Genomic DNA, 26,572 nt, shown 5'->3' on the forward strand with positions numbered 1-26,572 from the left:
AAAGGGTGGTGCTTTTTTTGTAAGTGGCAGTGTTGTGATGTAAGATGACTAATAAATAAAAGAAAAAAGAAAAAAAATTATGTTGTAGAAGATCTTATTTTAAAATATTATAGCAAATTATTCTAGAAAATATAAATAAGATTCAAAAGATAATAAAACTAAAGGATATTAATATTGCCTTCTTGCAAAATAGAATTCTATTTACTTTAAAAGACTATAAATAAGGTAAAACAAAGTAAATTAAATAATTAAATAATATAGGCATATATAGGAAAAAATTAAGAATAGATTTTAGCAAAATTTACCTCAAGAAGCTAAGAATTGATATCTAAAGAGAATTGGTTATCAACCTAGGTTGAAATCAAATTCCAAAGTACCATGCATATATGTAGTGACTCTAAGGTTCTTTGATAGATTAGATTGTAGAATTTGAGAGCAAACTTAAGAAGAGATTTTTGGAATAGTAGCATGGAAAGCCGACCCGGCGAAACGCCCGGCTCCTAATCTCAGTTCTCGAACGGTTGGGTGACCCACCAGCCTTGCCCGGTTGGGCCCCAGTCCCCTTTTCGGAAGCTCCTGAAGCGCGCGTTTGTTGTCTCACGGCGCCCGGTTGGCCTCCTCACCAGCTTGCCCTTGATTGGAAGTACCGTCGCTTGAGGTGCTATTCAGCGAACATCCGGGTGAATACGTGTTGGTCTTAGATCTTCTTGCGATGGGCGAGTATTTTGCCGTATTGAGGTGGAGAAAGTGAGTTTGGCGTTTGGTTTCTGTGAATTGTGAACAGTCGAATTGGTTTCTTCTCTCGGATGGACGTGGAGGATACGTAGGGCGGGAGATGGTGTGTGGAGTGGTGGATATTTCGTTGTTATTATAATGGTGATGGTGTGGGGAGGTGGCGAAAAATGCGAGGCCCCGGGAGATTGGAAGTCGTTAGAATTGTGTGATTTCGGACGATGTGTGTTGTGGTGCCTCCCGTACAGGTTACGATTCAGTTGAGAAGGTTTTGCTGGTGGTTGATTGCTTTTGGGAAATGTACAGCTCAGCTCGGAGAATTGAGAAAAAATCTCTTCTAATACACATGAATTGCAATTGCCTTCTGATACGATGCTCTGATCATTGTCAGGGGTTTTGCTCAAGGCTTTAGTAAGTTTAGGTTTGTTGTGCGGTATTTCGCGATAGGTTGCGGTGGGGTGTCAAAAGTAGTTACAATTGCTTAGGGAGTGGTGTTCGTCAAGTGACGTACTCTCAATGGCAGAGCCTGGTTTGTCTCCGTTGTCTCTATCGCCGTCATCCTCTCGGCCTACCGCGAGACCTGGAACTCCTAGTCGTGATTCTAGCGGAGGGCCTCCCCCTCTCCCTGCCAGCCCCTCAAAGAGTCCACCGAAGAGCTCTCCGTTAAAGAGTTCCTACTTAGGCTTGGATTCTAAGTATCCTACACAAAGAATAACCGGAGACTACCTACTGTCGGGTTCATTCCATGAAAGGCCGGCAGAGGTTTCCAATTCTAACCTGGCATCAAATGCAGCTGCTGATTCCTCATCAATTGCAGCACTTGATGCAAAAGTGAATCAAGAAAATTTGGAGCAGGAGATTATGCCTTCCTCGGCGGGCCTTGAAGCTAGAGTTGCATTGGAGCAGACAGCAGCTGCTGCGAAGTATGGTGCGCATACGAAAAGTGTTTCAGATGGTGCGGACGTCCGGTGGTACTTTTGCAAGACTCCACTCCGCCCTAATGGTATAACCTTCTTCATCCCGCCATCAATAGTTGTACGGAATGAGTTCACCTGCATGAACACCGTTGCTAGTACTGTCAATGAATCCACACTCCGAGGAGTGCATATCCCTATGTCAAGTTATTAAATAAGCTGTAGTCGTGATTGCAGCCCTCAGCTTTCCTGACGTAGCTGTTATTTCTCATCAACTGACATGCTGGCATCTTCCTTCGTCACATAACCATAAGACAAGAATTAGAGAATTGAATGGAACTGTGCTTTGGCGGTGGGCGTTCGCTGATTCTTGAGGGACTGTCAAAAATATTTTTGTGGGAATTTTAGTTTGTTCTATTTCTCAGTGTACTTTTTAAGCAGTGCTGTTGTGGGAGTAAATAAACATCACACATTATGTTTGATTCTTGTCCGAATTACAATGGATGTTAAGAAAAAGCTGGAATATGTGAATAAGTGCCCACTGAGTCCTTGGGCTTCTAATAAACCTATCCCCTTATTGTAGCTGAGTTGAGGCTTTGCAGAAGCTGCTGCACAAGTGCCAGCATCCGAGGTTGTAGGCAAAGGCGAGTACTTCCGATTTAGTCTACGGGATTCACTTTCACTGGAGGCTTCATTTGTACAGGTTTGTTATATCTCATGAAGTGCATTGCAGTTGTTAGATATTGAAGGCAAGTTAGGAGCATCGTTAGTTGTTGTAAGGCGGTGGTGAAGACGAGCTTTATCTCCAAGCTTGGTTAAAGTGGAAATGATGTTGATTATCTCAGAGTGGGTGAGGCAAACAATTTCACAGTTGTCAACTTGAAGTTACTTGAACAGTTGCTTCCATATTGCCAGCACCTACCGCAGGTTAAGTCACGCCACAAACTTTGGTCATGAACTAACTATTCGCGACGATCAATATCTAATTATGGGTAGTTCTGGATTATTTTTCAGAGAGAGGAAGAACTGGTGAAAGGATGGTGGAAGGAGTATGCAGAAGTCAGTGCCGGCCCGACAAAGTCTTCTGGTACCCTTCCCAATATCCTCCAAAGTGATAAGGGATCAACCGAAGAGAAGTTTGGATCAATTAGTAGTGCTAGCGATGGTAGAACAGGCCAAAAAGGTCCCGGTAGTACTAATTCCGATTACGATGACGATGAGGAGAGCGTGGGCGTGCTTGTCAAGGCCGGGTTATATGAGGTGATAATGGTGCTAAATACTTGAATGTGACGTACCTTGCTTTTCAAAACGAGCTGTTATTGGTTTTCGTACGTCGAATTGATTGTTGAGTACATGCTACTTTTAGTTGGATTATAGGCCATTGTTTCTGTTACTTTGTAGGTTGACCTTATGCGGCGGAGGTGTATCCCAGTCTACTGGAGAGGGGAGCATCGCCGCGTATTACGCGGTCACTGGTACGCACGGAAAGGTGGACTTGATTGGTTGCCACTTCGGGAAGATGTGGCTGAACAGCTAGAGATTGCTTACCATAAGAAGGTACTGGATTTCAGTGTTTTGCTCATGTGAGCACCAATCTCTGGATGTGTTGCGTGCTGCTCTATGTTGGTACACTTAGATGATGGACTAAAATGATTTGCCCCTTGGTTCTCAACTGTGTAGATATGGCGCCGTCGAAAGTTTCAACCATCAGGATTGTATGCTGCCCGTGTCAATCTCACTGGCACAACTATGGTTTGTTCATTACCCACGAGAGTTTGTTGGTTTCTATGTTTTCTGGCTGCATTTGGGGGGATATGGTGTTGCAATAAACCAACTGTGGTTTTCCTAGTACCAGGACTTCACAAGCATGTGTTTAGAGTGGCATGGCCTTAGAGAACAGTAGGATGCAAATCAAGTTTCACGACGAACTAGGTGATATTCCTTCAAACCTGTTGACCTTGTTTATTGGTCGCAGGGACTTCATGCGCTTTTTACGGGAGAGGATGACAACTGGGAAGCAACGCTTGGAGTAGATGCCTCAGGTATTTCAGCTATACTTGGTTTTCAAGGAAGTGGTGTGAAGCTTCGACGTGGTTTTGCTCCCCCAGACGGTGTAAATCAAACTCAGGTACTATCTGAGCCCACCCAATTTGAATCCCGCATGGAAACCAGCCATGGGATTTAATGTAGCCGTTAGTATAAAACACTGCAGAGGAACGTGACAAGGAGGTGTGTATGTCTTTGTTAGTAGGACGAGTCGTTGAATATAACTAAAATGTGAAGAGAGGTTTATGTCGATAACATTTGCAGTCCTAACGTATGTCAACTTCAATTTGCTTGTGTTAGTTAGTAACATTGAATGACTTGTTATACAGGACGAACTGAGGCAAAAAAAGGAGGAAGAGCTGGATGATTATGCTTCTCAGGTTTATATATGATTTGAACGAGCTTATCATCATATGCGTTTGTATGAGTACATTAAGATATATTGTTTCAAGAAATTTGTATTAGATTCATAATGGTATATGCACGACACGTCGGCCTAAGTTGGCTCAAGCAGAGGTTTTAAGAGAGGAATAAATTTGAAACGGTAAATTTTGTTGCATACCAGGTGCCGGTTCGCCACGTGGTGTTTATGGTGCATGGTATTGGACAACGACTCGAAAAGGCAAATTTGGTTGATGATGTTGGCGCTTTTCGGGAAACTGTTACAGCGCTGTCAGAGCAACATCTTACGCCACATCAACGTAATGCACAACGAATTTTATTTATACCGTGCCAGGTACGTTCATTTGTAAACGGTGATTTTTGTTCTTTAATAACGTACAAGTGAGTTTTTTCCAGTTTTAGGATGTATTCTATGCAAGTCAGATTGGTGATCTTCAGTAAGTTTTTATATGTGGTTGATGGCAGTGGAGGAGAGAGTTGAAGCTAGGTGGCGAGGTAGCTATGGAGCATGTCACTTTAGATGGTGTTCGTGCTCTTCGGACAATGATTACGAAAACTGTGCACGATGTTCTGTATTACATGAGCCCTGTTTACTGCCAGGATATTATTGATTCTGTACTATTCTACACTCTCAAGTGCTGTCTTGTGCTGCTGTTGGTTTTGGGTTTAGTAGTTGTCTAAGGAAGAGTTCAGGATAGCTCTCAACCTTCTGTCCACCTTCGTTGAAGTGATGCTTAGTTTCGAAGAAGGTGAATTTTTTCGAGTCTGACTGCTGTGGTATTGCAGGTCACTCGATCCCTAAATCGACTTTACGCCAGATTCATAAAGCGAAACCCAAGTTTTGATGGCAAGGTACTAATTGTTTGTATGCGCATCAATATGTTTACGCAATAAGTATTATCTTTTGGCCCTTAAATTCTTCTATTGGAACACGAAGACTAAATGTTAAGTACATCCACTGTACTTGTTCCTGCCTAAAAGTTTCGATATGGTGATTTATTGTATGTGCAGGTGTCACTGTATGGACACTCTCTGGGGAGCGTTCTAACTTATGATATTCTTTGTCATCAAGATACATTGAAATCCCCATTTCCAGTTCAAAGTATCAATGCTGCCATCACACGTAATGATTGTGAGGATGACATGCCGAAGATAGACCGCCTTCCTTCTAGGATAGAAAATGAGTTCATTCCTGAGGATGGGACTTCTGTTCCGGACTCATTGAGGTCGGCCAGTAACCCTAAAGAGTCTTCTGATATTATTTCTACCGCTATTTCAGCAAACGAACTTATACCAGAAGTAGAAGCAGTTGAAAATGAAGACGCTACAGCAGCTGAGGATGTCGCGTTAGAAGCACATAAGATTGGAAATATCGCAGTGTCAAATGAAGATACGGACGTTTTTCCGCGTAATATTTTCACTAGCAAAGTAGGTGATATGTTGGAAGATGAAATTGCTAAGGAGCATACCGAAATCTCAGAAGATGCAGGCGTTGTTAAATCACATTCAGAAATTTCAGAAGAGACAGGGGTTTCAAAATCGCTTTCAGAGATTTCAAAAGAGGCAGGTGTTGCAAAATCACACTCAGAAATCTCAGATGAGGATGACCTTGTAAAGAAGGATACAGAGATTTTGATGCAGGATGACGATACATTGGAGTATACACAAACCTTACACGAGCATGATAATGCACAGGAGCATGCTGATGCCTCAGAAGAATTTCAGGCTTTAGAGATGAAAAATTCTGAAAATGAGAATGAGGATGCTGGAGTGGATTCTAACATCATAGGGCGGGAGTCTTTACCGGACCTTGAGGGTGCAAACTTTGAAAATTACATATCTGATGCAGCCCAGAATGCGCGGCTTCAGGACACAGAGCAAGAAGCCGTGCAGGACATGGCGGGTGTTGAGGTTAAGAAAGTATCAGATGATTTTGATCAAGTGATGGTGAATTCTGTTGAAGACTACGAAGAGATACCTGAGATTGATAGATTAAAGGCAGAGGTATACTTTCGCACCTCATCAACAAGTTGAACTAAATTTCAGTTTCCTTGGATTGGTATCCTGTTGATGCATTTGTTAGTGATACCCTTCATATTCGTTTTAATGCATGCTTTGCGATTTTCATCAAGAGTGTCTTACCTTGTTTGGATACTTGGGCGTAGATTATTGCACATGTTTACGTCTTAACGATAAAGTGCATGACTCATAATTGGCAGGTATCTGCGCTAAAAGAAAAATTGAGGTTGATGGAGGTTGAAAATCGGGTTCACCATAAACAACAGGAGACCTCTTCTGAAAATAGAGAACGATTAGACCACTCCATATCGCGCAAAAATGAAAATCCGCAAGGTTCACCAGGTTCAGTTGAAGCCGGGAAAATGCACCATGGTTCTGGAGAAAATTGTTCCGAGTTGCGGCAAAGCACTCCAGATGTTGACTCCGAAAATGTAAAAGGGAAGTTGGAGCCAACTATTAGTGCTCGTAAACAACATCGGCCTTTCATCATTTATCCTAAACTCAAGTTCAAGGTACAACCTTTTGACGCTTTGAACTACCCCGAAGTAATAATTACCAATTATCTGTGACTGGGTTGTGTTGTATTTAGTGCTAATTATGTTATTGGGTGGAGCAGGTGGAAACGTTCTATGCAGTAGGATCTCCACTTGGAATGTTCTTAGCACTTCGCAATATACGCATTGGACTAGGAACAGGGACGGAGTACTGGCAAGATGAAGGCATTGATGAAGAAATGCCAGCCTGCCGCCTTTTACTGAATATTTTTCACCCCTATGATCCAGTAGCATATAGGTAAGCAATCTTGTCGTGATGTCGAACTTGATAAGAATTCTGAAGAGAAACTGCTCGACCATGTGCTGCAAGTGTCACTCACTGTCTCTACCCGTATGATTCAGGCTAGAGCCGCTTGTTTGTAAGGAGTTTGTCGACCAAAAACCTGTATTTATTCCTTATCATAAAGGAGGGAAACGCATTCATATTGGACTCCAGGTATTGAGCTCACTATTTGAATAGAGATGATTTTGGTGAGATAACGTTTTGTATGCATCGTGGACATAGGAAATAATTTACGCTTTGCGACATGTACATGAGAACACCATTAACTGATGACAATGAAATGGTGATCGATTTACAGGAGTTCGGTGAGGATATAAGCATGAAATCCAAGGCTTTCGTGAATACTATTAGTGCTGTTGGGGTGGGTTTATCTTATCATTTTATTTTATTTTGTTTTGTTCTGGGACATGTGTTTGTTTGTTCTTGCCCACGAAACAGTTCTACTTTCAAATCACCCTATTTTGGAAAGCATAGTTTCTTTGCGAGTACTAGCTGATGTAAATCACTTATTTTAATAATTCTGTTCGTTGGGATTGACAGACTCGAGTGGCTTACGCTTGTACTTCAAAGAAAGATGAGAGTTTGAGAGGTATTGAACTTTATTTACCAGTCGATGATTTTGCAGGGCTTTAGTTAATTGTTATTAATTTTAAAGCTTGGGGTTTTTTGAAGAAGTATGTTAGATACACCTGAATTCCTATTGACAGTAATATTACTGTTGGGTATGTGGATAATTCAACGTTACAGGGATGAGTTTTATGGTTGAGGATTTGTTTATCTAACTAAGACGGGTGGTTGATACTATTTTGGGTGGGTGTAGAGGAAGAGGAAAAAGAGAGAAATCGAAAGAAACCTAAAACTTATGGACAAATGGTCATGGAGCGTCTCACGGGAAGTGCAGAAGGGCGCATTGACTGCATGTTACAGGTATATAGTCTCAACGTATTCTGTTTGTAGATTTCGAAAGTCATCCGTTGGTGGTATGCACTAACACTATATTTATCTGATGCTGCAGGATGCCACATTTGAGCATCAGTATATATCTGCAATCAGTTCTCACACGTAAGTTGCTGTATTGGCTTTTGGTTTCGCTGGTAAGACCTGACATGTTTGGCATTGTATCATCCCAACGATTCTGACAGCAGTTGATGTGCATGGCAAATTGAATAAGCCAAGCGTTGTGTATTTTGGTGAAACAGATCCTATTGGCAAGACCAGGATACAGCCCTGTTTATTTTGAGGCATCTATACCGTGACATCCCTGAAAAACCAGAGTCTGAGGATGTTCCAACGATGGAAGCAATTGATGAAACGATTGATGATAGCAACGCTACGGTGAATTTGTCCCCTGTTCCAAGTGCGCAGGATGACTGGGACTCTGGTGATGATGACTCCTCTTCGCTTTTCTTCAGCAAGGAGGACTTCGTTGCTTTGTTGGAAACAGATCAAGCCAAATCCACCCCAAATCAGAAAGTGTAAATAATTGCGTACATACATTCACGTGCTAGTCCACACCATATGCTCTGTAGAATCATTATTAGATGCCCAAGATTGTGACCTAATTCATAGCTTGTTGTCCCAATGACCTCTGCAATTGAGACAACGATTATGTACGAACGTATCATGTAACATCTATGATTAAAGCTCGAGTTCGGTGTCGGGAGCCTAGTCTCCATGACACGTCAAAATCCTTATATTGTCATTTGGATCGTCCCATTTTTACTGGTCAACCTATCCGTAGTAACTGAGTGCACTTTGCTTTCCTTCCAATTTGTTAGATGTGTCTCCTGTTATTGTAACTCTGTCGCAGTCCTAAGTTCATCCTAATGTAGACTGACCTTTGTTGTGGTGAGTTTCTGTTTAATACGCAAATATTGTGATCTGGATAACAAAGCCATCTCACTAGAAACGTCAGGGTGTCCTTCGACCATTAGGTGGTGAACAACACGAGATGTCCCTTTGTGCCTTTCGTGCAAAGATCCAAAGTATGTAGGCTACGTCTTCCACGTTTGTCGCCCCTAAACAAACCGCAAATAATGAGGTGCTCTAAAGAGATTGAAAAATCATTACAGGCTTAGTCAGAATGGGCAGTGTCTGGAGAGGAGCCTGCCAGGTCCACATTTTTCTCATATAAAAAGGAATAAAGAAAAAAACAGAAGGCCTGGAAGTTGAGCTGACTTGGTGAACACCCAACTGGGTAGACGCTCTCAAGCTGTTCCCCAACTGCTATGCCACGTCTGGCAATGCGCTCTCTTACAGCAATTGCGTTTTTAAGGGGCTCCAGCGGAACCATTGTCCTTCCTGCCGAGCGACGCTTCGTAGCGGAGGAAGCTGTGACGTTGCTTCGCCCTCCGATCTTCGTCTCCCCGTCGCCAGGTCCGTTTCTTCTTCGTCTTCTTCCTCTTCTTCTGCATGCTTGCGCTACACGGTGGGCGCTGGTGGTAGGTATTCGAAGCTTTTGGTGAAATTTTTGAAATGTGTATTAAGGATCGGAAAGGGAGATTTCGGTTCGGGGTTTGAGAGCGAGTAGATCGGTGTCTTTTGGATCGACCTACGTGTGGCGTAGTGTGTGGCGAGCTTGAAATTGTCGGGGTGTCATGTTTGCGGTGCAGATTTGGAAACGGTGAGGGCATTTAGGGGTTCGGGAAGTGATGGTTTGAATGTACTTGAATGAGGACTGAGAGTTGGGAAACCCCGAACGCTATGTTTTTTCGCCAGGCTGGGGAGCGTCGAGTGTGTTAGGGTTGTGGTATATGTGGTGTGACGCAAGTTCTGTGGGATATGGTGCAGGCGATTGAGTTAGGATTGTGGATGTTGAGTAGGGTTTGGAGCTTTAGTGAAGCTGAATTGCAAGTGCGGAATGCGTGAGAGGCACGCAGAGAAAGGAGAACGTGTAGGTGCCGTCTTGCTACATGCTGCCTAAAAAGAGAGAGTCTGGGGAGGAGGCAGAGTTTGGAAAAAACAGCTTGAAAAGGAAGCGCGTGGAACCTTCCAGCGGCAGTGTAGTGTTGGGGAAGAACCGAGAGCTCGTCATGGCGCCCGACAGCAACATGGAAGTAGAGATCGATGAGGATCTTCACAGTCGGCAGCTCGCTGTATATGGCAGGGAGACTATGCGTCGTTTATTTGGGGCTCAGGTTCTCATCTCCGGTCTGCAGGGTCTCGGTGTTGAGATTGCCAAAAATGTGATTTTGGCGGGGGTGAAGTCGGTCACGCTGCATGATGCTGGAAATGTAGAGCTTTGGGATCTTTCTGCTCAATTCTATTTCACTGAGGAGGATGTAGGGAAGAACCGTGCTTTGGCATGCGCAGATAAGCTCAAGGAGCTGAACACGGCAGTTCTTGTCACCACCAGCACAGGTGATATTACGGAGCAACTTTTGTCAGCTCATTCGGTCGTTGTCTTCACCGACATAACGTTGGACAAGGCTATTGAGATCGACGAATTCTGTCATAGACGTGAGCCAGCCATCGCTTTTATCAAGGCAGACATAAGAGGGGTGTTTGGATCCGTTTTCTGTGACTTTGGACCATCTTTCACAGTTGTTGATGTCGATGGCGAAGAGCCTCACACGGGTATCATCGCATCCATTAGCAATGATAATCCTGCACTGGTCACGTGTGTGGACGATGAGCGGCTTGAATTGCAGGATGGGGACCTTGTTACATTCTCTGAAGTGCATGGCATGTCAGAGCTTAACGACGGAAGACCCCGGCGTGTCAAGGGCACAAGACCATACTCATTTTTATTGGAAGATGATACGACTGGTTACGGGGCTTATGAGAAGGGTGGAATTTTTACGCAGGTGAAGCTTCCTAAGGTGCTCAAATTCCAACCCCTGAGGGAGGCGTTAGACAATCCAGGGGAATTTTTACTCAGTGACTTTGCGAAGTTTGATCGACCCCCGTTGTTGCACTTAGCATTCCAGGCTTTAGATGCTTTTCGTGTCGAGGTAGGCCGCTTTCCTGCGCCTGCATCGGAGTCAGATGCAAACAAGTTGGTCGACATTGCACACCGAATAAATGAGGAGAAGCCCATCGATCAGAAACTAGACACAATTGATGGCAGTATTGTGAAACTTTTGGGGAGCGGATCTCGAGCAGTTTTGAGTCCTATGGCAGCAATGTTTGGAGGAATCGTTGGCCAGGAAGTTGTGAAAGCCTGCTCTGGAAAATTTCACCCTTTGTACCAATTCTTCTACTTCGATTCTGTGGAGTCGCTACCAGCGGAGCCATTGACACCAGAGGATGTGAAGCCTTTGAACTCACGATACGATGCACAGATCGCTGTATTTGGCTCCAAAGTTCAACAAAAGCTAGAACAGTCGAAATTATTTTTGGTTGGTGCTGGTGCTCTGGGTTGTGAATTTCTCAAGAACCTTGCGCTTATGGGAGTCTCATGTGGCCCGAAAGGAAACCTCACTGTAACGGATGACGATGTGATTGAGAAGAGTAACTTAAGCAGACAGTTTTTGTTTCGTGACTGGAACATAGGACAAGCGAAGTCGACAGTGGCTTCATCAGCGGCCATTGCAATCAACCCTTCCTTCAATGCAGTGGCGTTGCAGAACCGTGTCAGTCCTAATACAGAGAATGTCTTCGACGATACTTTCTGGGAAGGTCTCGACTTGGTAGTCAATGCTTTGGACAACGTTAATGCGAGGCTCTACATCGATTCTCGGTGCGTTTATTTCCAGAAGCCTCTCCTCGAGTCAGGAACTTTGGGCACAAAGTGCAACACACAGGTGGTAATTCCTAACCTGACAGAAAACTACGGCGCATCACGTGATCCTCCTGAGAAGCAAGCTCCCATGTGCACTGTACACTCATTCCCTCACAATATTGACCATTGCTTGACGTGGGCACGCTCGGAGTTTGAAGGTTTACTAGAGAAGACCCCGGCTGAGGCGAATGCGTTTTTATCTAAGCCTGAAGAATATAAGACTGCAGCGAAGAATGCAGGTGATGCTCAGGCCCGGGAACTTTTGGAGCGAGTTGTGGAATGCCTGGTCACGGAGCGCTGTGCCTCATTCGAAGAGTGCATTACATGGGCCAGGCTTAGGTTTGAAGACTATTTCTCGAACCGAGTTAAGCAACTCACATTTACGTTTCCAGAAGATGCGACCACCAGCAATGGATTGCCATTCTGGTCAGCTCCGAAGCGATTTCCCAAACCCCTGCAGTTCTTTTCATCTGATCCTTCCTGTCTCTCTTTTGTCGCTGCGGCAGCTATTCTGCGAGCTACTACGTTCGGTATCTCAGTGCCAGCGTGGGCCTTGGATGCGAGGAAACTGGCCGAAGCTGTAGACAAGGTTAAGGTGCCTGACTTTGCACCAAAGCAAGGCGTGAAAATTGTGACTGACGAGAAAGCCACTAGTATTAATTCCTCTAGCATGGACGATGATTACCAGATTGAGATGTTGATCAAAATTCTGGATGAGGGTGTCAAAAAACTACCTCCTGGTTTTAAAATGAATCCTGTGACGTTCGAGAAGGATGATGATACCAACTTTCACATGGATCTGATAGCAGGACTCGCCAACATGCGAGCACGAAATTACAGCGTACCTGAAGTGGATAGATTGAAGGCAAAGTTCATTGCTGGCCGCATCATTCCTGCCATAGCCACAACCACAGCTATGGCTACAGGACTCGTCTGCTTGGAATTGTACAAGGTTATACTAGGGCATAATGTCGAACGTTACAGGAACACCTTTGCTAACCTGGCACTTCCTTTGTTTTCAATGGCTGAGCCTGTACCTCCGAAGATGTTCACTCATCAAAATCTCAAGTGGTCTATCTGGGACCGTTGGGTTATTGCTGGGGATCTTACCCTAAAGGAATTATTGGAATGGTTTGGAGAAAGGGGCCTGACTGCGTACAGCATTTCTTGTGGCCAGTCTCTGTTGTACAACAATATATTTCCTAAGCATCGTGAGCGCATGGGAAAGAAGGTGGTGGACCTGGCAAGGGATATTGCCAAACTTGATATTCCGCCTAACCGCCGGCACTTCGACATAGTGGTTGCGTGTGAAGACGTCGATGGAAACGATCTTGATGTACCGTTGGTCTCCATTTGTTTCAGGTGAACTTAGGTTCCACTATTTCTATTTGTGGCTTGTTACATTTTCTACACATATCTCGAAATAGTCTGTTCATAGTTGTCCATCTTAGACGTACTTTGATGATATTCATGGTGGTTCTACAGCTGATCAAGCCCTAAACGCAAATGCCTCTGGGTCTCCTATTTTGTCGTTTTATAACAAGTTGACTGCATTACCCATTGACATTTCCATGTGAAATGTAACTGGAGGTTTCATTGCAACTGAAATTGCAGTGATGGCATAATTTCTTAGCCATCTTGACCATGTTTAATTGTGACTTGTATGTTTGGAATCACTGTAAGTTTCGATAATATGTCTAGGGGGTGATGGATTGTACGGCCCGGCCAATCCTAGGTTAGTGTACTGCCGCTGGTAGGTGCCAAAGTAATTGAAATCTTGTAATGAATTCTAAGTTGCATTAAGATTTCACATGTTTTCTTACGTCAGTCTTAACAGGTTGGTGTGATGAGTCTCGAACGAAACCTACTACACTTTCAACTGAGATTCACCAGAACTGCTAGAATTCTCAACAAATCACCCCATTGGGTTGAAAACAATGAGTTCTTGCTGGAAATGAATTATCCAAAAGTATTTGGTTTCTGTGAAGCTTCCAATCATATCACTACTTCGTCCAAAAATAATCCATTTTATATCCCACAAAGATGAGAACTCCGAGGGAAAAAAGGAACCTAATGGTTGAGTCGAACAAATGTATATCATGTCTCACAGTTTCTACATGTGACCACTACTTGGTATCTAAAACTCCATAATGGAAAATTACATTGCAAACAAATCCAAAGCAACCCCAATCCCACTCCTGCACAAGAATGTGACAAATCACGCCCTTCAATACCAAAACTAACATGCAAAATTGAATTATTCTTATCTGGAAGACCACAAATATTTCCTGAACCAATATAAATTGTGCTGAAGTAACCAAACTGCAAAAGTTATTCAAATTAGGACTTGTGTATGCTTCCATATGTGTACTTATTGATATCAATCTAATTACGAATATCCTAAGCACACCCAAAGATCTGCATTTATTATCCCTTGCTGAGAAAAGATCTGTTGGCTGCGATCTTTCCAAGACACAGAACAAGTAACCAAGTGCTGTGTGCCCACTGCAAAAACTCCCAAAACAGTTTATCTCTCACCACTGCATGCATGCACAAAAGGACCTTAAGATATTCCCTAGAATGGGAAATCTCCCATCCCTCCAGTATTAGATTGCATGCAGGCATATTTTGAACTGTAGTCTCATCTCAAAATGGTTAAGCCAACACACAACGACAAGCCAGCAGTCATAGCATTTGTTGTACTTCCAGCCCCCTTAGCACCAGACATTGCAGAGACAAAATTATCAATGAGCAGCTGGCACATTTCCTATATATATATATATATATATATAATATTATATATTTCTTCACTATCTCTCCACCAAATCACATCCAGTGTTAATTTTCATGTGTTGTTAACCATGGACTTAACCGAGCTTATGAAGTGTGATCAAGTTAGGCCTTCAAAAGAAAATAAAATTGAACAGATCAAACTTGAACATTGCAACATTTGGTAATTCTTTTAAGTGCCATGAAACATATGTCTTTTTATCACATGTTTGTATTTTTATATGAGTGCTGAAGGTGAGTCCTTGATACTTTACCATCCCAACTCAAAAATGCATGTCTCACAACCATACTCTTCAACTCTGAAAAGGAGGTTGTCTTTTACCTATATTCATACCTCTAAATTTCACAATAATTGTAATTGGATGTATTTAGTACATATTATATTCCAAAAAATGTCAACCAAAATCCTTGTATGTAAAGTTGAGTTCCCAAACAAGGCACTTACATGTCAAGGCCTGTGAAATAATCTATAATTTAACAATGAAATCAAAATTCTCAACCTAATAATTTCTCTACCAAAAGATTACAATCACTAAAATACATTAGAATTTCTTGGGAACCATGTCCAAGAAATCCACCAAGTAGTCATGACTAAACCACTTGAGCCACAGAGTTAGAGGCACAGAAACCTAACTGGAGAAATAGCCCATGATAATATGTAGAACAACACTTAAAAAATAGAATAGCCCAAACAGGACTGGACACAATTCCCAATGTAGAGGATGCCGTCAACAGTTCCATGGACAGGCTCAGTTATTAACAAAAACATCAGAAAACCCACAAAGCTAAACCAGCAAAAACACTTCATATTGTAACACTGACTTGCACTTACAATACAAAAAAAAAAAAAAATTGAAAATATTTATTTAGCACATGCTTTCTGAGTATCATGATCTCAAATGATTATAATCAACCAAGCCTTTTGGGGATCAAGTGTTGATGGTTGAATTCAATTGGTTAATTGGAGAAACTTCATTTAAGATTGTGATAGTGTAGATATTGCTTCGAAGGTATACAGGACACAATATATTGAAATTACCTTTGTATCCTTTGTATTCAATTACTGCCTAAGTATTTACCACTTTTTTTTAGTGATTTAAGGGCTTTCTTTTTTGTTTTTATTTGGTCGTTTTTGGTTCACTTGTGGTAAATAATATATATATATATATATATATATATATATTTATCCTTGCACTTGCATCAAAAATTGTTGATTCTAGTTTTAAATACTCTTAGAATAATACATCCATACTACTAATTTACATATAAGCAAAAGTCACTGGTAATAAGGTCAAGACACTAGTTACAATATTATATAACTTCTATGGCATTCTATAATAACTTCCATTTTTTTTTATTGTAATATTTTTTTGAGGATTTAAAAAAAAGAAAAAAAAGAAAAAAAAGAAAACATTCTACATCATAATAGACATTTTACATTGCATTTTTTCTAGGGCACCACTCACTATTAACTGAGAAATTTGCCATATATATTCTTATATATGGGAACAGAGTTGTCATATATATATATATATATATATGGGAACAGAGTTGTTAATGTCACACCTCAACTTTGTTAAAGCTACACCCTCCTTCCCACCTCATGATTCATTTTTGTACAAGTCCCGTGTCCACTCTGTTCCCATCCCATGTCCCCCGTTCCCCTACCCCAGCTCCACCACCCCTGCCTCACCTGAAGTTGATTGGGCAAAAATTTGGGACACCTATATTCACAAGATGAGCAATGGAACCGCCTCCAGCGTTGTGATTGGAGCGAATTATGACCTGAACTACACTAATTCATCTGCGACTCATTCTGCTCGAGAGTTTGACGAGGAGGCCATAGCAAAGCTTGTAGAGCTGGAGCTCAGCAGGTCAAAACTGGAAATCGAGTTCCAGCAGAATAGTGCATTCTCCAGAAACTCCTCCAAAGTGAAACCCTATGAGGTCGGCAGGTCCTGTAGTAAAACTGGTGGTATTCCCATGCTGTTAAGAAACGGTTCCAAGAGGTTTGCAGATGACTATTACTTCTCAAGGAATTGTTCCAGGAGAAAATCACGTGAAAATCCTTACACCGACAACAACTGGAAATCCGACGTAGCAGTGCATGAAACGGAGGCTGTCTCGAACGGTGGCTGCCATCATGATGTCCAAATCCAGCAGGACCAGGAGCATACGCTGGATTGTGAAACAGAATACTGGTCAGCAGAGGAGGAACCTTCGAGCTTCTCGTCCAAATCTATGCAATCAGAGTTCTGCGGTTATCCATCTCACCGCGTGACCAAGTAGTTACAAATCTGAGGATCATCGTGCGCAACCGATGCCAATTGAGTCGTAATGCAAAAACTCCGCTGTCGCTAGCAGGCCTCTCAGTTACCAGGAACGTGGTCGGTGCACGCTGCCGAAGCTGTGCGCGATCTTCACGTGTCACTGTCGAAGAAAAACTGGCTCTATATTCTTACTTGATGCGGTATCTTCTCCGCCTCAGCCATCGCTGCTGCGCTATTGAGACACTCTTGCTACTGGAGGTATCAATCTAATCAGAAAATCTACTCCAATTCCAAGTTTGATGTGTGTTGGGTGCAGTTCCTTAGAAAATTTCCTGCTCGTAATCCTTGCAGACAATGCGTAATTTAGTAATCGTTTAGTGCAGGTGGTGTCATGGCTTAGGATGTTCATCACCAGTGAAGCGGCCAAAATCTCACAATGTCAGCGATTAGACTAGATTCGGGCGAGACCTGAGTCATAGCCCGTCGTGATCCTTCTCGCAAGGCCTGTGTGGATCCCTCTCTGATTGCCTTCATTAAATCCCTAATTGTGCTCCTTGACATGAACAAATATTTCGATTCCTCCGAATCATCAATTTATGCAGATCTGGTCTTTAAGAAAACCTACTGGGCACCCCATCTAATCACGCATTACTTGCAATAGCTTGCAACCCCATTCGTCTCTTTTAGTGTTAGTTCTTCCAATGACTGTTCCATGATTTGAGGTGTCTTTCTTAGAAGCTGTAATTCCCCTAGTATTCTCTTGCGAGGAACTTATGCTGACGCTGAGTATCGCCGTAGCGCGAAGGCATTTGCGAGTTGTACTGGAAATCATTGAATCACCAGCTATCAAGTTGATAAAGGATCTTTTATGGATGGTTTACTTACTTTGAGACAGATCTAATCAAGTTCTTGTATATTTATGATCTGTGATGGCAACTGTCGAATTTTTGCTGAGCATGATGTTCTTGATATACTACATGACTTGGTGACGCAATGCAAGTGATTGTGTGGCTAGTAAACAATGACATGAGGCTTGATGGAAGATAAGTTTCTCATTGATGATCTGTTCGACACATGAAGGCGAAAATGAAATGCAAGCGAGTGCCAGTATGATTCTTCCTGGTTTGATATACTGCTAGCATGTGGGACCAGGGAGTGGGGTCGGAGAGAGTGAGCACGAGGTGGGGACAGGGCGGGTGGGGCGGGGTGTGGCCGGTTGGCGAGGTACGGGAACGGGGGACGTGGGATGGGAACGGGGTGGGGCGGGTGGGGCCGGTTGGCGAGGTACGGGAACGGAGGACGTGGGATGGGAACGGGGTGGGGCGGGTGGGGCCAGTTGGCGAGGTACGGGAACGGAGGACGTGGTTGGGAACGGGGTGGGGATAAAGGAATTTGTACAAAAATGAGTCATGAGGTGGGAAGGGGGTGTGGCTTTAACAAGTCCGTAAATATATATATATATATATATATATGTAGAAATTTTCTCTTTTAAAGGAATAAAAGTACATTCTTGGAAAGAATTATTATAAATTTAAGAGGTATACAAAAACATTTTGGATCTGTTTGGTGGTTTCTTATTCTAATTTCAAGTATAAGTAGAAAAAAAGTTCAAAGAAATATTGAAACCTTGAGATAATGAATAATTTGCAAAATAAATCCCTCCCATTAAATAAAAAAACAAAATTATTTATGTAATTCATTATTTTCCATGTATACACATTACTCCTTTGCAAAGTTTGAATTTGACTCTCATGAATTAAAAAGCTAATCTAGGATCAACATGATATAAGGAAGGGGATAATAGTGCATGCAAGAGGTATAATAGTGCATCCCTTAAGACACATTGTGGGGCACAAGCCTTACACAACTATTGCATCCCAAAGTGACTTTATAAAAGCACAAAGGATTTTACCCAGATGGATTCCACAGTTGTCCTGGACATTTTATCATTTTATTTTATTTTATTTTCATCTTTGGAATAAGCACCCGACATGGGATATGTTGCCTCTCTCTCTCTCTCTCTCTCTTGATGGATTCAACAACAAAAGATGCAACACAAGGGAGGAAGGATTTCGGAAAGAGATGGGAGGAGCAGCCAAGCCCACACAAAACACAGTACCCCCCTTCACCTCACCTCAGGTACACACTCCACAGCTTGCAATAAAACCCTAAACCAGGCAAAACCCACAAAACCATTGGAACCCACCTCTGAAAATGAGCAGCTGGAGCCTTGAGATGCGTGCTGCTGATGCATGGAATTACACAGCTGTGTTCATTTACACTTCATGACCAGAGAGTGAGAGAGTGAGAGAGAGTGAGAGAGTGTGAGTGGGTGAGTGAGTGAGAGCCCAGTTATGGGGCTCAGAAGAAAAAACAAAACACATGACTCACCCGTTTCCGTGGCACCTTTACTGTCACCCAACTTAACCTGAAGGGGGTTAATAATATATCAGTAAAGAGGAGGCCCATTCAACTACCATCCCCCCCTCCCCTCAAAGCATCTGGGTGAGGTCAAACCCACTTCGCTGGTTCCCATGGTTCAACAACACGGGGAACAGCGACAGAAGCCTTTTTTATATTTTTAGCGTGGTGGTGGGATTCTCAAAAATGAGACTTGAATGGGAGCGGGCGATTTAACGCTGCGAAATGCGGAGACCGGGTTTGCCTGTGGCAATGCGCGAGGGGGCTGATCACCGGAACTGGAGACTATGGTGGGGGGGGGGGCTCGGGGTGGCGGATCATCGGCGCGCAATGGGTAGGCGGGGCGGGTGGAGCGGCGGGCGTGGACTGAAAATCCGTCGCGTTTCTAGCTGACCTGCTCATGCGTCCCCTGCCAGTGGATCTACTACCCATCATTGCCGCGGCTCAATTCTAGCTCTCACAGCGATACGTTGCCGCTCTTGTAATCTGCCCGCGCGCCCCACGGCGTGCTTGGCTATGTGTGTTCGCGGCGGCGGAACAGCTCCCATGCACATTGAGCGTTTTTTCATGAATGTAATTGTGTGGAGAAATTGTCGACGCTGGTATTGAGCTTCGATAGTAGTTTGGTGTTCGGTATCTCCTTAGGTGTCTGCCTGTTGCGGAGTAAGGGAAACAACGGTTGGTTTGGAGTGGGTCTGCGGGTGCACGGTTGCTGGATCCTGGCTGTGTGAGTAGTGGCAGCCAGTTGGAGTAGAATTTTGGGATCGGTGTTGGTTTTCCTTAGCGATCTTGGACGAGTCGAGTTAGGTTTGTGGCGGGATTTGCACGAGTAGGGAGTGTATGATGGGAATTGCATTGTGTTGTTTGCCCGTGACGGGTTGCGTGCGGAGATATGAGTATGAGGCGGAATCTGAGCGTCGCGGCAGTTGGGGAGCTGCGCGCTGGAGAGCCTGCTGATACGGCGCTGAGCTCGAATTGCTGAAGATCAATCAACACGGCGACGGAGCGGATTGTGTTTTTTCAGAGGATGTGACGCCACGGCTGGTTCTGGCATTGTGCTTCAGAGACGTAATGCGACAGAGTTGCAGTTTTCTTTTTTCTTTTTTCTTTTTTTTATTCCCTTGTCCTTCAGAAACTTGATTTGGCAGTGGCGTAGAAGGAGAGCATTACGCAAGAACTGGAGTCAATACCTTATCGCCTGAAACGCCGGAATTTTAGAAGATGGATTTTGAAAGGGTCGGCTTTGTCGTTATCGTAGCGATCCTGTGTGGCGCTTGTATGAGTCCTTTTGCCGCTGCTCAAACTGGAGGTAAGGTTGTCAAATGAACTCCCACCTCATTTTTCTTGCCCTCTGCTCCCAATTCAACCGAAGAGCTTGTGGCGATGCAGTGTCGGCAATCAATTTACACACAATTCCCAGGAGCAAGTAGGATTGGGTCTTGATTGTTACTCTAGTGAATGAACAGTGAATGAGCAGGGGATCCTGTTCACAATTTTCACATGTTTGGTACTAAATCATCAATGGAGCTATTTGACTCATCACGAGGAATGCGCTATATCTTCCCTCAGGCCCATTTGCGATTCGGATAGCGTGTGGTTCCACAGTCGACTCAGTTGCAAACGAGACCGGCTACGCTTGGTCGAAAGACACTGGCTACTCAGGGGGAAAGGGTGCCGCTGCGCCTGCAACGAACCGAATTGCGGGACACCTGCACACACTTCGCTACTTCGAAAGCACAGATGGACCTCAGAGCTGCTACAACATTAGCGTCCCGAGTGGCCACTACTTGACGAGGTTTTGCCCGATTCGATGTCTGAAATCTGGTGGCGTCTGTTTCAGGCTGAAGTGCGTGTTTAACAGTTTGTGCTCTTGCCTTCAGGTTTTTCTTCACGTTTGGAGAAACTGATAATGCGGGACAGGAGCCAGTTTTTGAAGTTTCTGTAGAGGGAACGCTGGTGTATTCGTTGACGTCAGGGTGGAGTTCAATGGTCGACAACGAGTATGGAGACTCGCTCCTTCACATCACGGACGGAGCAGCGACGATTTGTTTTCATAGCTCGGGTCACGGGAACCCCGCCATTGGCTCACTCGAGATTTTACAATTATACGTGGATGCCTACAATATGGGATCATCGGCGAATTTGAATGTGGTTATGCGAACTATCAAGAGAGTGACAGCGGGCGCAGCGCAATCTGGATACGGCTCGCGGATGCACGCCGACGCGTGGGGTGGCGACCGCTACTGGGCCACAGACCAGACACTTTTCGCCCCCGGGTCTCCAATTGGTGTCCTGCGCACTGAAGCCAACATCAGCAACTTCGGTAATCCGCCGAACATTTACCCGCAAGCGATATACCAATCCGCGACCACGACGGAGCCATCGAACAAGCTCTCGTACATCGTTCCTGTCCAGCCGGGCCAGAACTACTCCATTTGGTTGCACTTCGCGGAGATTGCACCAGAGGTCACTGGTCCTGGTATGCGAGTGTTCAATGTGATGGCCAATGACGCTCTCCTGTTTCCAGCTGTTGACATCGTGAACATAACCGGATCGCCATTCCGAGCTCTCATCCTGAACAAGACGATCACGGCCGAGAGCAGAACCCTAACGATCAGCTTTGTTCCGCTTAAGGGGTCGGTTGCTGTGAACGCGTTTGAAGTCTTCCACGTTATTCCGCGCGAGTATGCTTCCTTTGACGAGAATGGTACTAAAACCAAGCCAATCTTTCCATCGGTTTCTTTTTGTTGTTTCACAACATGATTGCTTGTAGAAATCTTCTCATGATAATGGCCACTGGTGTCTGTTGGCCACAGTGTGGGCGCTTCAGGCTATCAAACAAAGCCAGAATTTACCTCCACGTTTGGGATGGAACGGAGACCCATGTGTTCCACCAGTGCATCCTTGGATTGGCGTGAAGTGTGTATTCGACGCTCTAGCCGGTGCTTGGTTCGTTTCCTCCCTGTGAGTAAGCTGTCTCCGATTGGCCGCGTGTCGTATTGTTAATGCAATCTTGACTTGAATCATTTGGCCGAAGTTTTTTCTATACACCCACTTGAGCAATTTCGAAGCTCCGGTTCCGACTTGTGATGGAATTTACTGAATGTACGTAAATGGCATGACCTCAGAGCTTTGGATCAGCAGGGCGTTGGAGGTGTGCTTGGTGACGCTTGGGTCGGCCTGCGGCAACTTCAATCGCTGTATGTGTGCTTCTCGTGTAGTCGTTGGGGTTTAGGGTTTAAGGCTGAGGGTCAGGCGCAAGATAGCACTGTTTGCGATTTCGTAGACGCAAAGTTTCATCATATGAGGTAGAAGCTGCTGAATCGTATACCTGGCATTGAGCAGAAATTTGAGCAAAAATCTGTTGGTTGGAGAGATTCCTTCGTCGTTCGGCAACATGAGCTCCCTTACCTCTTTGTGAGTACTTCAACGTCTGTTTTCACCTGGAGGACCTTCACATGCATTGTGATAGTTGGTGTCTTATTTTTGAACTGCTTCTATATTCAATACGTAGTAATCAATTACTCCGAGTTCTGCGACCTCCAGAGTAACTGATTCTTTGATCATTCATGACAGGGACCTCTCGCACAACCGTCTGAATGGATCTATTCCTTCCACTCTCGGTCAACTGGTTATCCTCAAAGAATTGTAAGCTTCCCTAACGAATGCCTATTTTGAAAAAGCTTTCTTATCTTTGAATGCAGTTATGGAGGTATGCCGCCGTCCATTCCTCATTAGGGGTGTTCGCCTTTTCAGGTTGCTGAATGACAATCTTCTAAGTGGAGAAGTGCCGCCGGCTTTGGGAGCGCTTCTAATCCGCGGTGCAAGCTTGAAGTATGGCTACATTCATTTCTTATGTGTGCGATCTTGTGTTTATCGATGCCAGCTGAATTTCCATATGAAAATGTTTTTATTCTTCACTCACTCCGGCAGCTCACGTGCATTCCGTTCTGTGCAGCGTTGCTAATAATCCTGGTCTTTGCGGCGTTGGAATAGGACCGTGCACGCATATGTCGGCCTCTGAGAAGTTAGCCCTTATATTATCGCTCGTTATCGGCTCTGCAATTCTTGCCTCCTGTGCCATGTTCCTCTGGATAAAGCACAAGGCCAGTTCCCGAGGTGCTCAACGATTACGTAAGTAAATGGGATTTGCTTCGTTCATTGATGACTGATGTGCTAGCTCAGAGTCTGGTGCAGTAAAACTGCTTATCTGTGAATTCAACGACCTGATTCGCTTTTGTATTGTGTTTCTTGGTTGCAGCCCGTGATGCGCCGTACGCCAAGGCACGCACAACGTTCGTGCGCGATGTGCAGATGGCCAGGAGCATGCTTCAGAATCATTTCAGCCGCCCCGCACCTACTTATACGGAAGCTACCCCCTTAAATCCTCATTGAACCAACGAGTAGGCCATTTACATAATTGAATTGAATTCAGCTGTAAATGCACTAGCGATTCGCTGTCATTAACAATTTGGTCCGGTGACAGTGCTCAAATGATCTGGCTCTGTCGCCTCTCATGTTCCAGCGAATCAATGCGCAAGGCTCGTCTCTTTCCTACCGGCAAACTTTCTCAGGTTTGTACATAACGAAATTCTTTCGCAAATTTAAGAAGTTTCTGATCAATCTCGCCTCATCCCTCGGAAGGAGACGGACGCATGTATGTGCTCTAGGTATCTTGCAGCGTACGTGTTTTCCTGACGTAGACAAACATTTCGATTTAAAATTTAAAATTTAAAAATATATATTTCTTTGTCTTAGAAGGCACAGAAAAATGTTAGAAGTTCTTACTTCTGCAGAAGAAGGAGAAATCAGTTTATTGAGAAATTTACACAAGTAAATGCATTCGTAACTTGTATGTGATTTCCACCGAGAAATCGCAAAGGTAATAATCACCTTCGCAGAATGTCTTGAATCAATCATTCCTTCACTCTTTGTGAGGATAAGAATGGACGTTTGTTGTGTACTCGTGGAGGTCTGGAAAGTTTTGCAACCATTTGTTGGCAAACCTCATCTCGCTCCATGCCTGAACATCGCAGCGGAATTTTGTCAGCTGGTGACACATCATTGTTATTTTGTGTTAGCGCTTCTCTCCTCTCGAACTCATGTCTTAGTTCATCGCTCGTCTCTGAGTACTTCTTCAAATCCAAAAATTCCACCACTAGATAGGCTTTAACCAGGAGTAGGGCTCCAGCAGCATCACTTGTACGAAGATCTTTCTGCCTGCACAACAGCGGACATGTCGAGAGAAATTAAGGTTTTACGTGTACTGAGTGCAGATGAGAGTTTTAAACCTCAGTCTATGAGATGACGCGACATATGTGATCTCGAAAAACCTAGAGGGAGCTGTTGCCTCAATTGCGATGTGCGGTGTGCGGTGTGCCTCCATAAAATGCCGCGGCAGGGAAAACAAAATTGTCATGGATGCCATAGTCACGGACTTCCCACGCTAGTCCAGAGGCGTGCCTACGCATCAATCTCCCAAGACCGGCATGCTTGAGTTTTCAATCACAGAAATTATAGGAACATGGAGAACTTGCAATCATAAGAACAAAATCCAGCCTTTCTTGCGAGTTATGTTTTGCGATGATGCTACCTTGAAGTCTGAATTGTCAAGCCATAATTTTTGCGTGCAAGCCGAAAACCACCAAAACTAAATCACACCCGATTGCAGTTATGCTTCACGACTTCACAGTACAGCCTAATTAAGTACACAGTACAAGAGATACTTCTTCCTCTGTTCTGACCATTCCCTGATATTCATGTGAATTAGTGTCAGACATGGACTGCGATTACCATTCTCTCAGTGAAGCATCAATGCTTTCAATGCAACTAAGGGCATTCTAATTCATCCTAGAAATTTGCATTGTCTGCAACGAATGTGGACACGCGGTTGTTGCATGCACAGTACTGCAGCCTCACTGATAAGGATCGCTCCTTCATCACTCTTTGCAGGTTTGTTTGAACGATACATTGCAAACAAAATGATCTTCGTCTAGAATAACTTTGGTCTCAGTTCGTACAGGCCACCATTAATGCATACATTCTGGTGTTCTTGCACTGGCCACAAATATATTCAAACCCCCAAGATGATGATGCTGAGTTACTGCCACATTTAGTACGAAATTCTACAGCACAATACCTTCCTATTTACTGTCAATTTTATGTTTTCTGCCAGGAAATGGGGTCTAGTTTTGATGTGGTAGCACTTGCAGGTACTGTACTGTGAAAGCAACCAGTATAGTTTTTCAAAAGGCCAGTATCAATACAGGTTTGGTAACATTCTCAAAGCTGACATTTGCTGGTAAGCTGTGTACAAAATACCATGTTGATACTGGCATGTTTGTCATGAAAGTTCCCTCAATTACTATGGTATCTCATTAACAATGGTGCTAAACAGTATATTTACTCAATGGATTTCATCAGGTTTCTGATGTTAGAAATAGACCGTGAAGCGTGTAGCCCCACCGGAGTAAGACTTTACTGTAAATTGCGCTGGTAAAGGTATCTCAAGATATGGTTGATGGCCTAAATGGTCGGTGGTCCAGTGACTGTGTTGGACTATGACTTGATCATTCATAGAATCAAACCCTATTCACTTTGTCTCTCTTTTCTTGTTTACTGTCTCTCTCCTATTTTGTCGCTATATTTTACCTCTGTGTGTATACTCTATTGTGGGTGTCGTCTGCCTCAATTGATGGCCTCTGCTCATCTAGCGGTTATAGTCTTTTCCTCGCAAATGTTGTGCTGTGGCTGTGTAAATCTCCAAGGTGACTTGTTCTTCAAATGTTTCTCTTGCTGCAAATGCTCTGGCAACGTCTTGGAATATGGTTGCCATGTGAGGTGCTGGATTTGTCATTTCCTTGATTATCTCTTCTCTTTGTTGTAGCTCCCTTGTTTCAGCTTTCGTCATTGTTGGCTCTTCCATAGAGTCTTGTTGGTTGTCTGTGGGTCTATTCATGAGTTCTTCCATCTTGAACATTAGGGATTTTTTGATGAAGGCTCTTGTTCTTGGACTTGATTGTTGTCTAATTTGGTTGGTAGTGACTCTACCAATACATAGGTTGAGAATTTCTTAATATTGCTTCAAGTATTGTAATTAAGTGTTGCGCTTAGGTTTTGGTTTTACAAAGTGCAAGGATAAATAATGTTTACTTGAGTTTTGTTGTGTGTTTGCTATTTGTTGTGCCAATTTTTTCCTTATCTCTAGTTGTTGTTCTTGCTTGGTTGTTGATTTTTTGTATGACTTCTACAAAAAAATTGTTCAATAGGATCTTCTAAATCTACATCAAGGTCTAGATCTATTTTCTCAAAGTTGTAAGAATTGCAGTCTTGTTGTGGAGATTATTAGATTGCAATTTCAAAAAAGATAGGTAGTGCATATATTGCTAGCCGTAGGAGTAGAAAGGCCTTTTGTGAAA

At 43.7% G+C, this 26,572-nt stretch overlaps 4 protein-coding genes across 10 annotated transcripts; all 4 read left to right on the forward strand.

The window, feature by feature from the left end:
* Positions 1–590: 590 nt before the first annotated feature.
* On the forward strand, positions 591–8,638 carry LOC112279993 (phospholipase SGR2). Its single transcript, XM_024514868.3, has 19 exons — positions 591–1,735; positions 2,249–2,349; positions 2,661–2,906; positions 3,048–3,203; positions 3,327–3,398; positions 3,622–3,774; positions 4,022–4,072; positions 4,258–4,428; positions 4,560–4,709; positions 4,881–4,946; positions 5,106–6,098; positions 6,314–6,625; positions 6,730–6,905; positions 7,010–7,103; positions 7,249–7,311; positions 7,491–7,539; positions 7,771–7,877; positions 7,966–8,012; positions 8,150–8,638. The coding sequence occupies exons 1-19, from the start codon at positions 1,249–1,251 to the stop codon at positions 8,427–8,429; spliced, it is 3,774 nt and encodes a 1,257-aa protein (XP_024370636.1). The 5' UTR covers positions 591–1,248; the 3' UTR covers positions 8,430–8,638.
* Positions 8,639–9,049: 411 nt separating this feature from the next.
* LOC112279994 (ubiquitin-activating enzyme E1 1) lies at positions 9,050–13,671 on the forward strand. 7 transcript variants are annotated; one of them, XM_024514869.3, is made up of 3 exons: positions 9,185–9,326; positions 9,741–13,035; positions 13,502–13,671. In XM_024514869.3, exons 2-3 carry the CDS (start codon positions 9,863–9,865, stop codon positions 13,518–13,520), a joined length of 3,192 nt encoding a protein of 1,063 aa, XP_024370637.1. In that variant the 5' UTR covers positions 9,185–9,326; positions 9,741–9,862; the 3' UTR covers positions 13,521–13,671. The 7 variants fall into 7 exon arrangements, with proteins under 7 accessions (XP_090104769.1, XP_024370637.1, XP_024370640.1 ...); XM_024514872.3 differs by having other exon boundaries at positions 13,511–13,671; XM_024514873.3 differs by lacking the exon at positions 13,502–13,671 and adding an exon at positions 13,159–13,318.
* A 2,228-nt stretch (positions 13,672–15,899) lies between these two features.
* LOC112280504 (uncharacterized) lies at positions 15,900–17,799 on the forward strand. Its single transcript, XM_024516058.3, has 2 exons — positions 15,900–16,991; positions 17,117–17,799. The coding sequence occupies exon 1, from the start codon at positions 16,003–16,005 to the stop codon at positions 16,750–16,752; it is 750 nt and encodes a 249-aa protein (XP_024371826.2). The 5' UTR covers positions 15,900–16,002; the 3' UTR covers positions 16,753–16,991; positions 17,117–17,799.
* A 1,763-nt stretch (positions 17,800–19,562) lies between these two features.
* On the forward strand, positions 19,563–24,117 carry LOC112279351 (receptor-like protein 4). The gene is made up of 10 exons (XM_024513718.3): positions 19,563–20,463; positions 20,724–20,949; positions 21,035–21,861; positions 21,971–22,118; positions 22,283–22,354; positions 22,500–22,571; positions 22,731–22,802; positions 22,911–22,988; positions 23,113–23,288; positions 23,416–24,117. The coding sequence occupies exons 1-10, from the start codon at positions 20,376–20,378 to the stop codon at positions 23,547–23,549; spliced, it is 1,893 nt and encodes a 630-aa protein (XP_024369486.1). The 5' UTR covers positions 19,563–20,375; the 3' UTR covers positions 23,550–24,117.
* The last annotated feature ends 2,455 nt before the right edge of the window (positions 24,118–26,572 follow it).

This window comes from Physcomitrium patens, chromosome 3 (assembly GCF_059467195.1).
Source record: "Physcomitrium patens ecotype Gransden chromosome 3, ASM5946719v1, whole genome shotgun sequence".
NCBI lineage: Eukaryota > Viridiplantae > Streptophyta > Bryopsida > Funariales > Funariaceae > Physcomitrium > Physcomitrium patens.

Bases quoted from the DNA above. Each gene is read 5' to 3' on its own strand.
- LOC112279993 (XM_024514868.3), top strand. From the start codon at position 1,249: ATGGCAGAGCCTGGTTTGTCTCCGTTGTCTCTATCGCCGTCATCCTCT. The intron at 4,429-4,559 runs GTACGTTCATTT...GGTTGATGGCAG, and splicing joins TTTTATTTATACCGTGCCAG to TGGAGGAGAGAGTTGAAGCT. The intron at 7,104-7,248 runs GTATTGAGCTCA...ATCGATTTACAG, and splicing joins GCATTCATATTGGACTCCAG to GAGTTCGGTGAGGATATAAG.
- LOC112280504 (XM_024516058.3), top strand. From the start codon at position 16,003: ATGGGAACAGAGTTGTTAATGTCACACCTCAACTTTGTTAAAGCTACA.
- LOC112279351 (XM_024513718.3), top strand. From the start codon at position 20,376: ATGGATTTTGAAAGGGTCGGCTTTGTCGTTATCGTAGCGATCCTGTGT. The intron at 20,950-21,034 runs GTTTTGCCCGAT...TCTTGCCTTCAG, and splicing joins AGTGGCCACTACTTGACGAG to GTTTTTCTTCACGTTTGGAG. The intron at 22,803-22,910 runs GTAAGCTTCCCT...TCGCCTTTTCAG, and splicing joins CTGGTTATCCTCAAAGAATT to GTTGCTGAATGACAATCTTC.
- LOC112279994 (XM_024514869.3), top strand. From the start codon at position 9,863: ATGCTGCCTAAAAAGAGAGAGTCTGGGGAGGAGGCAGAGTTTGGAAAA.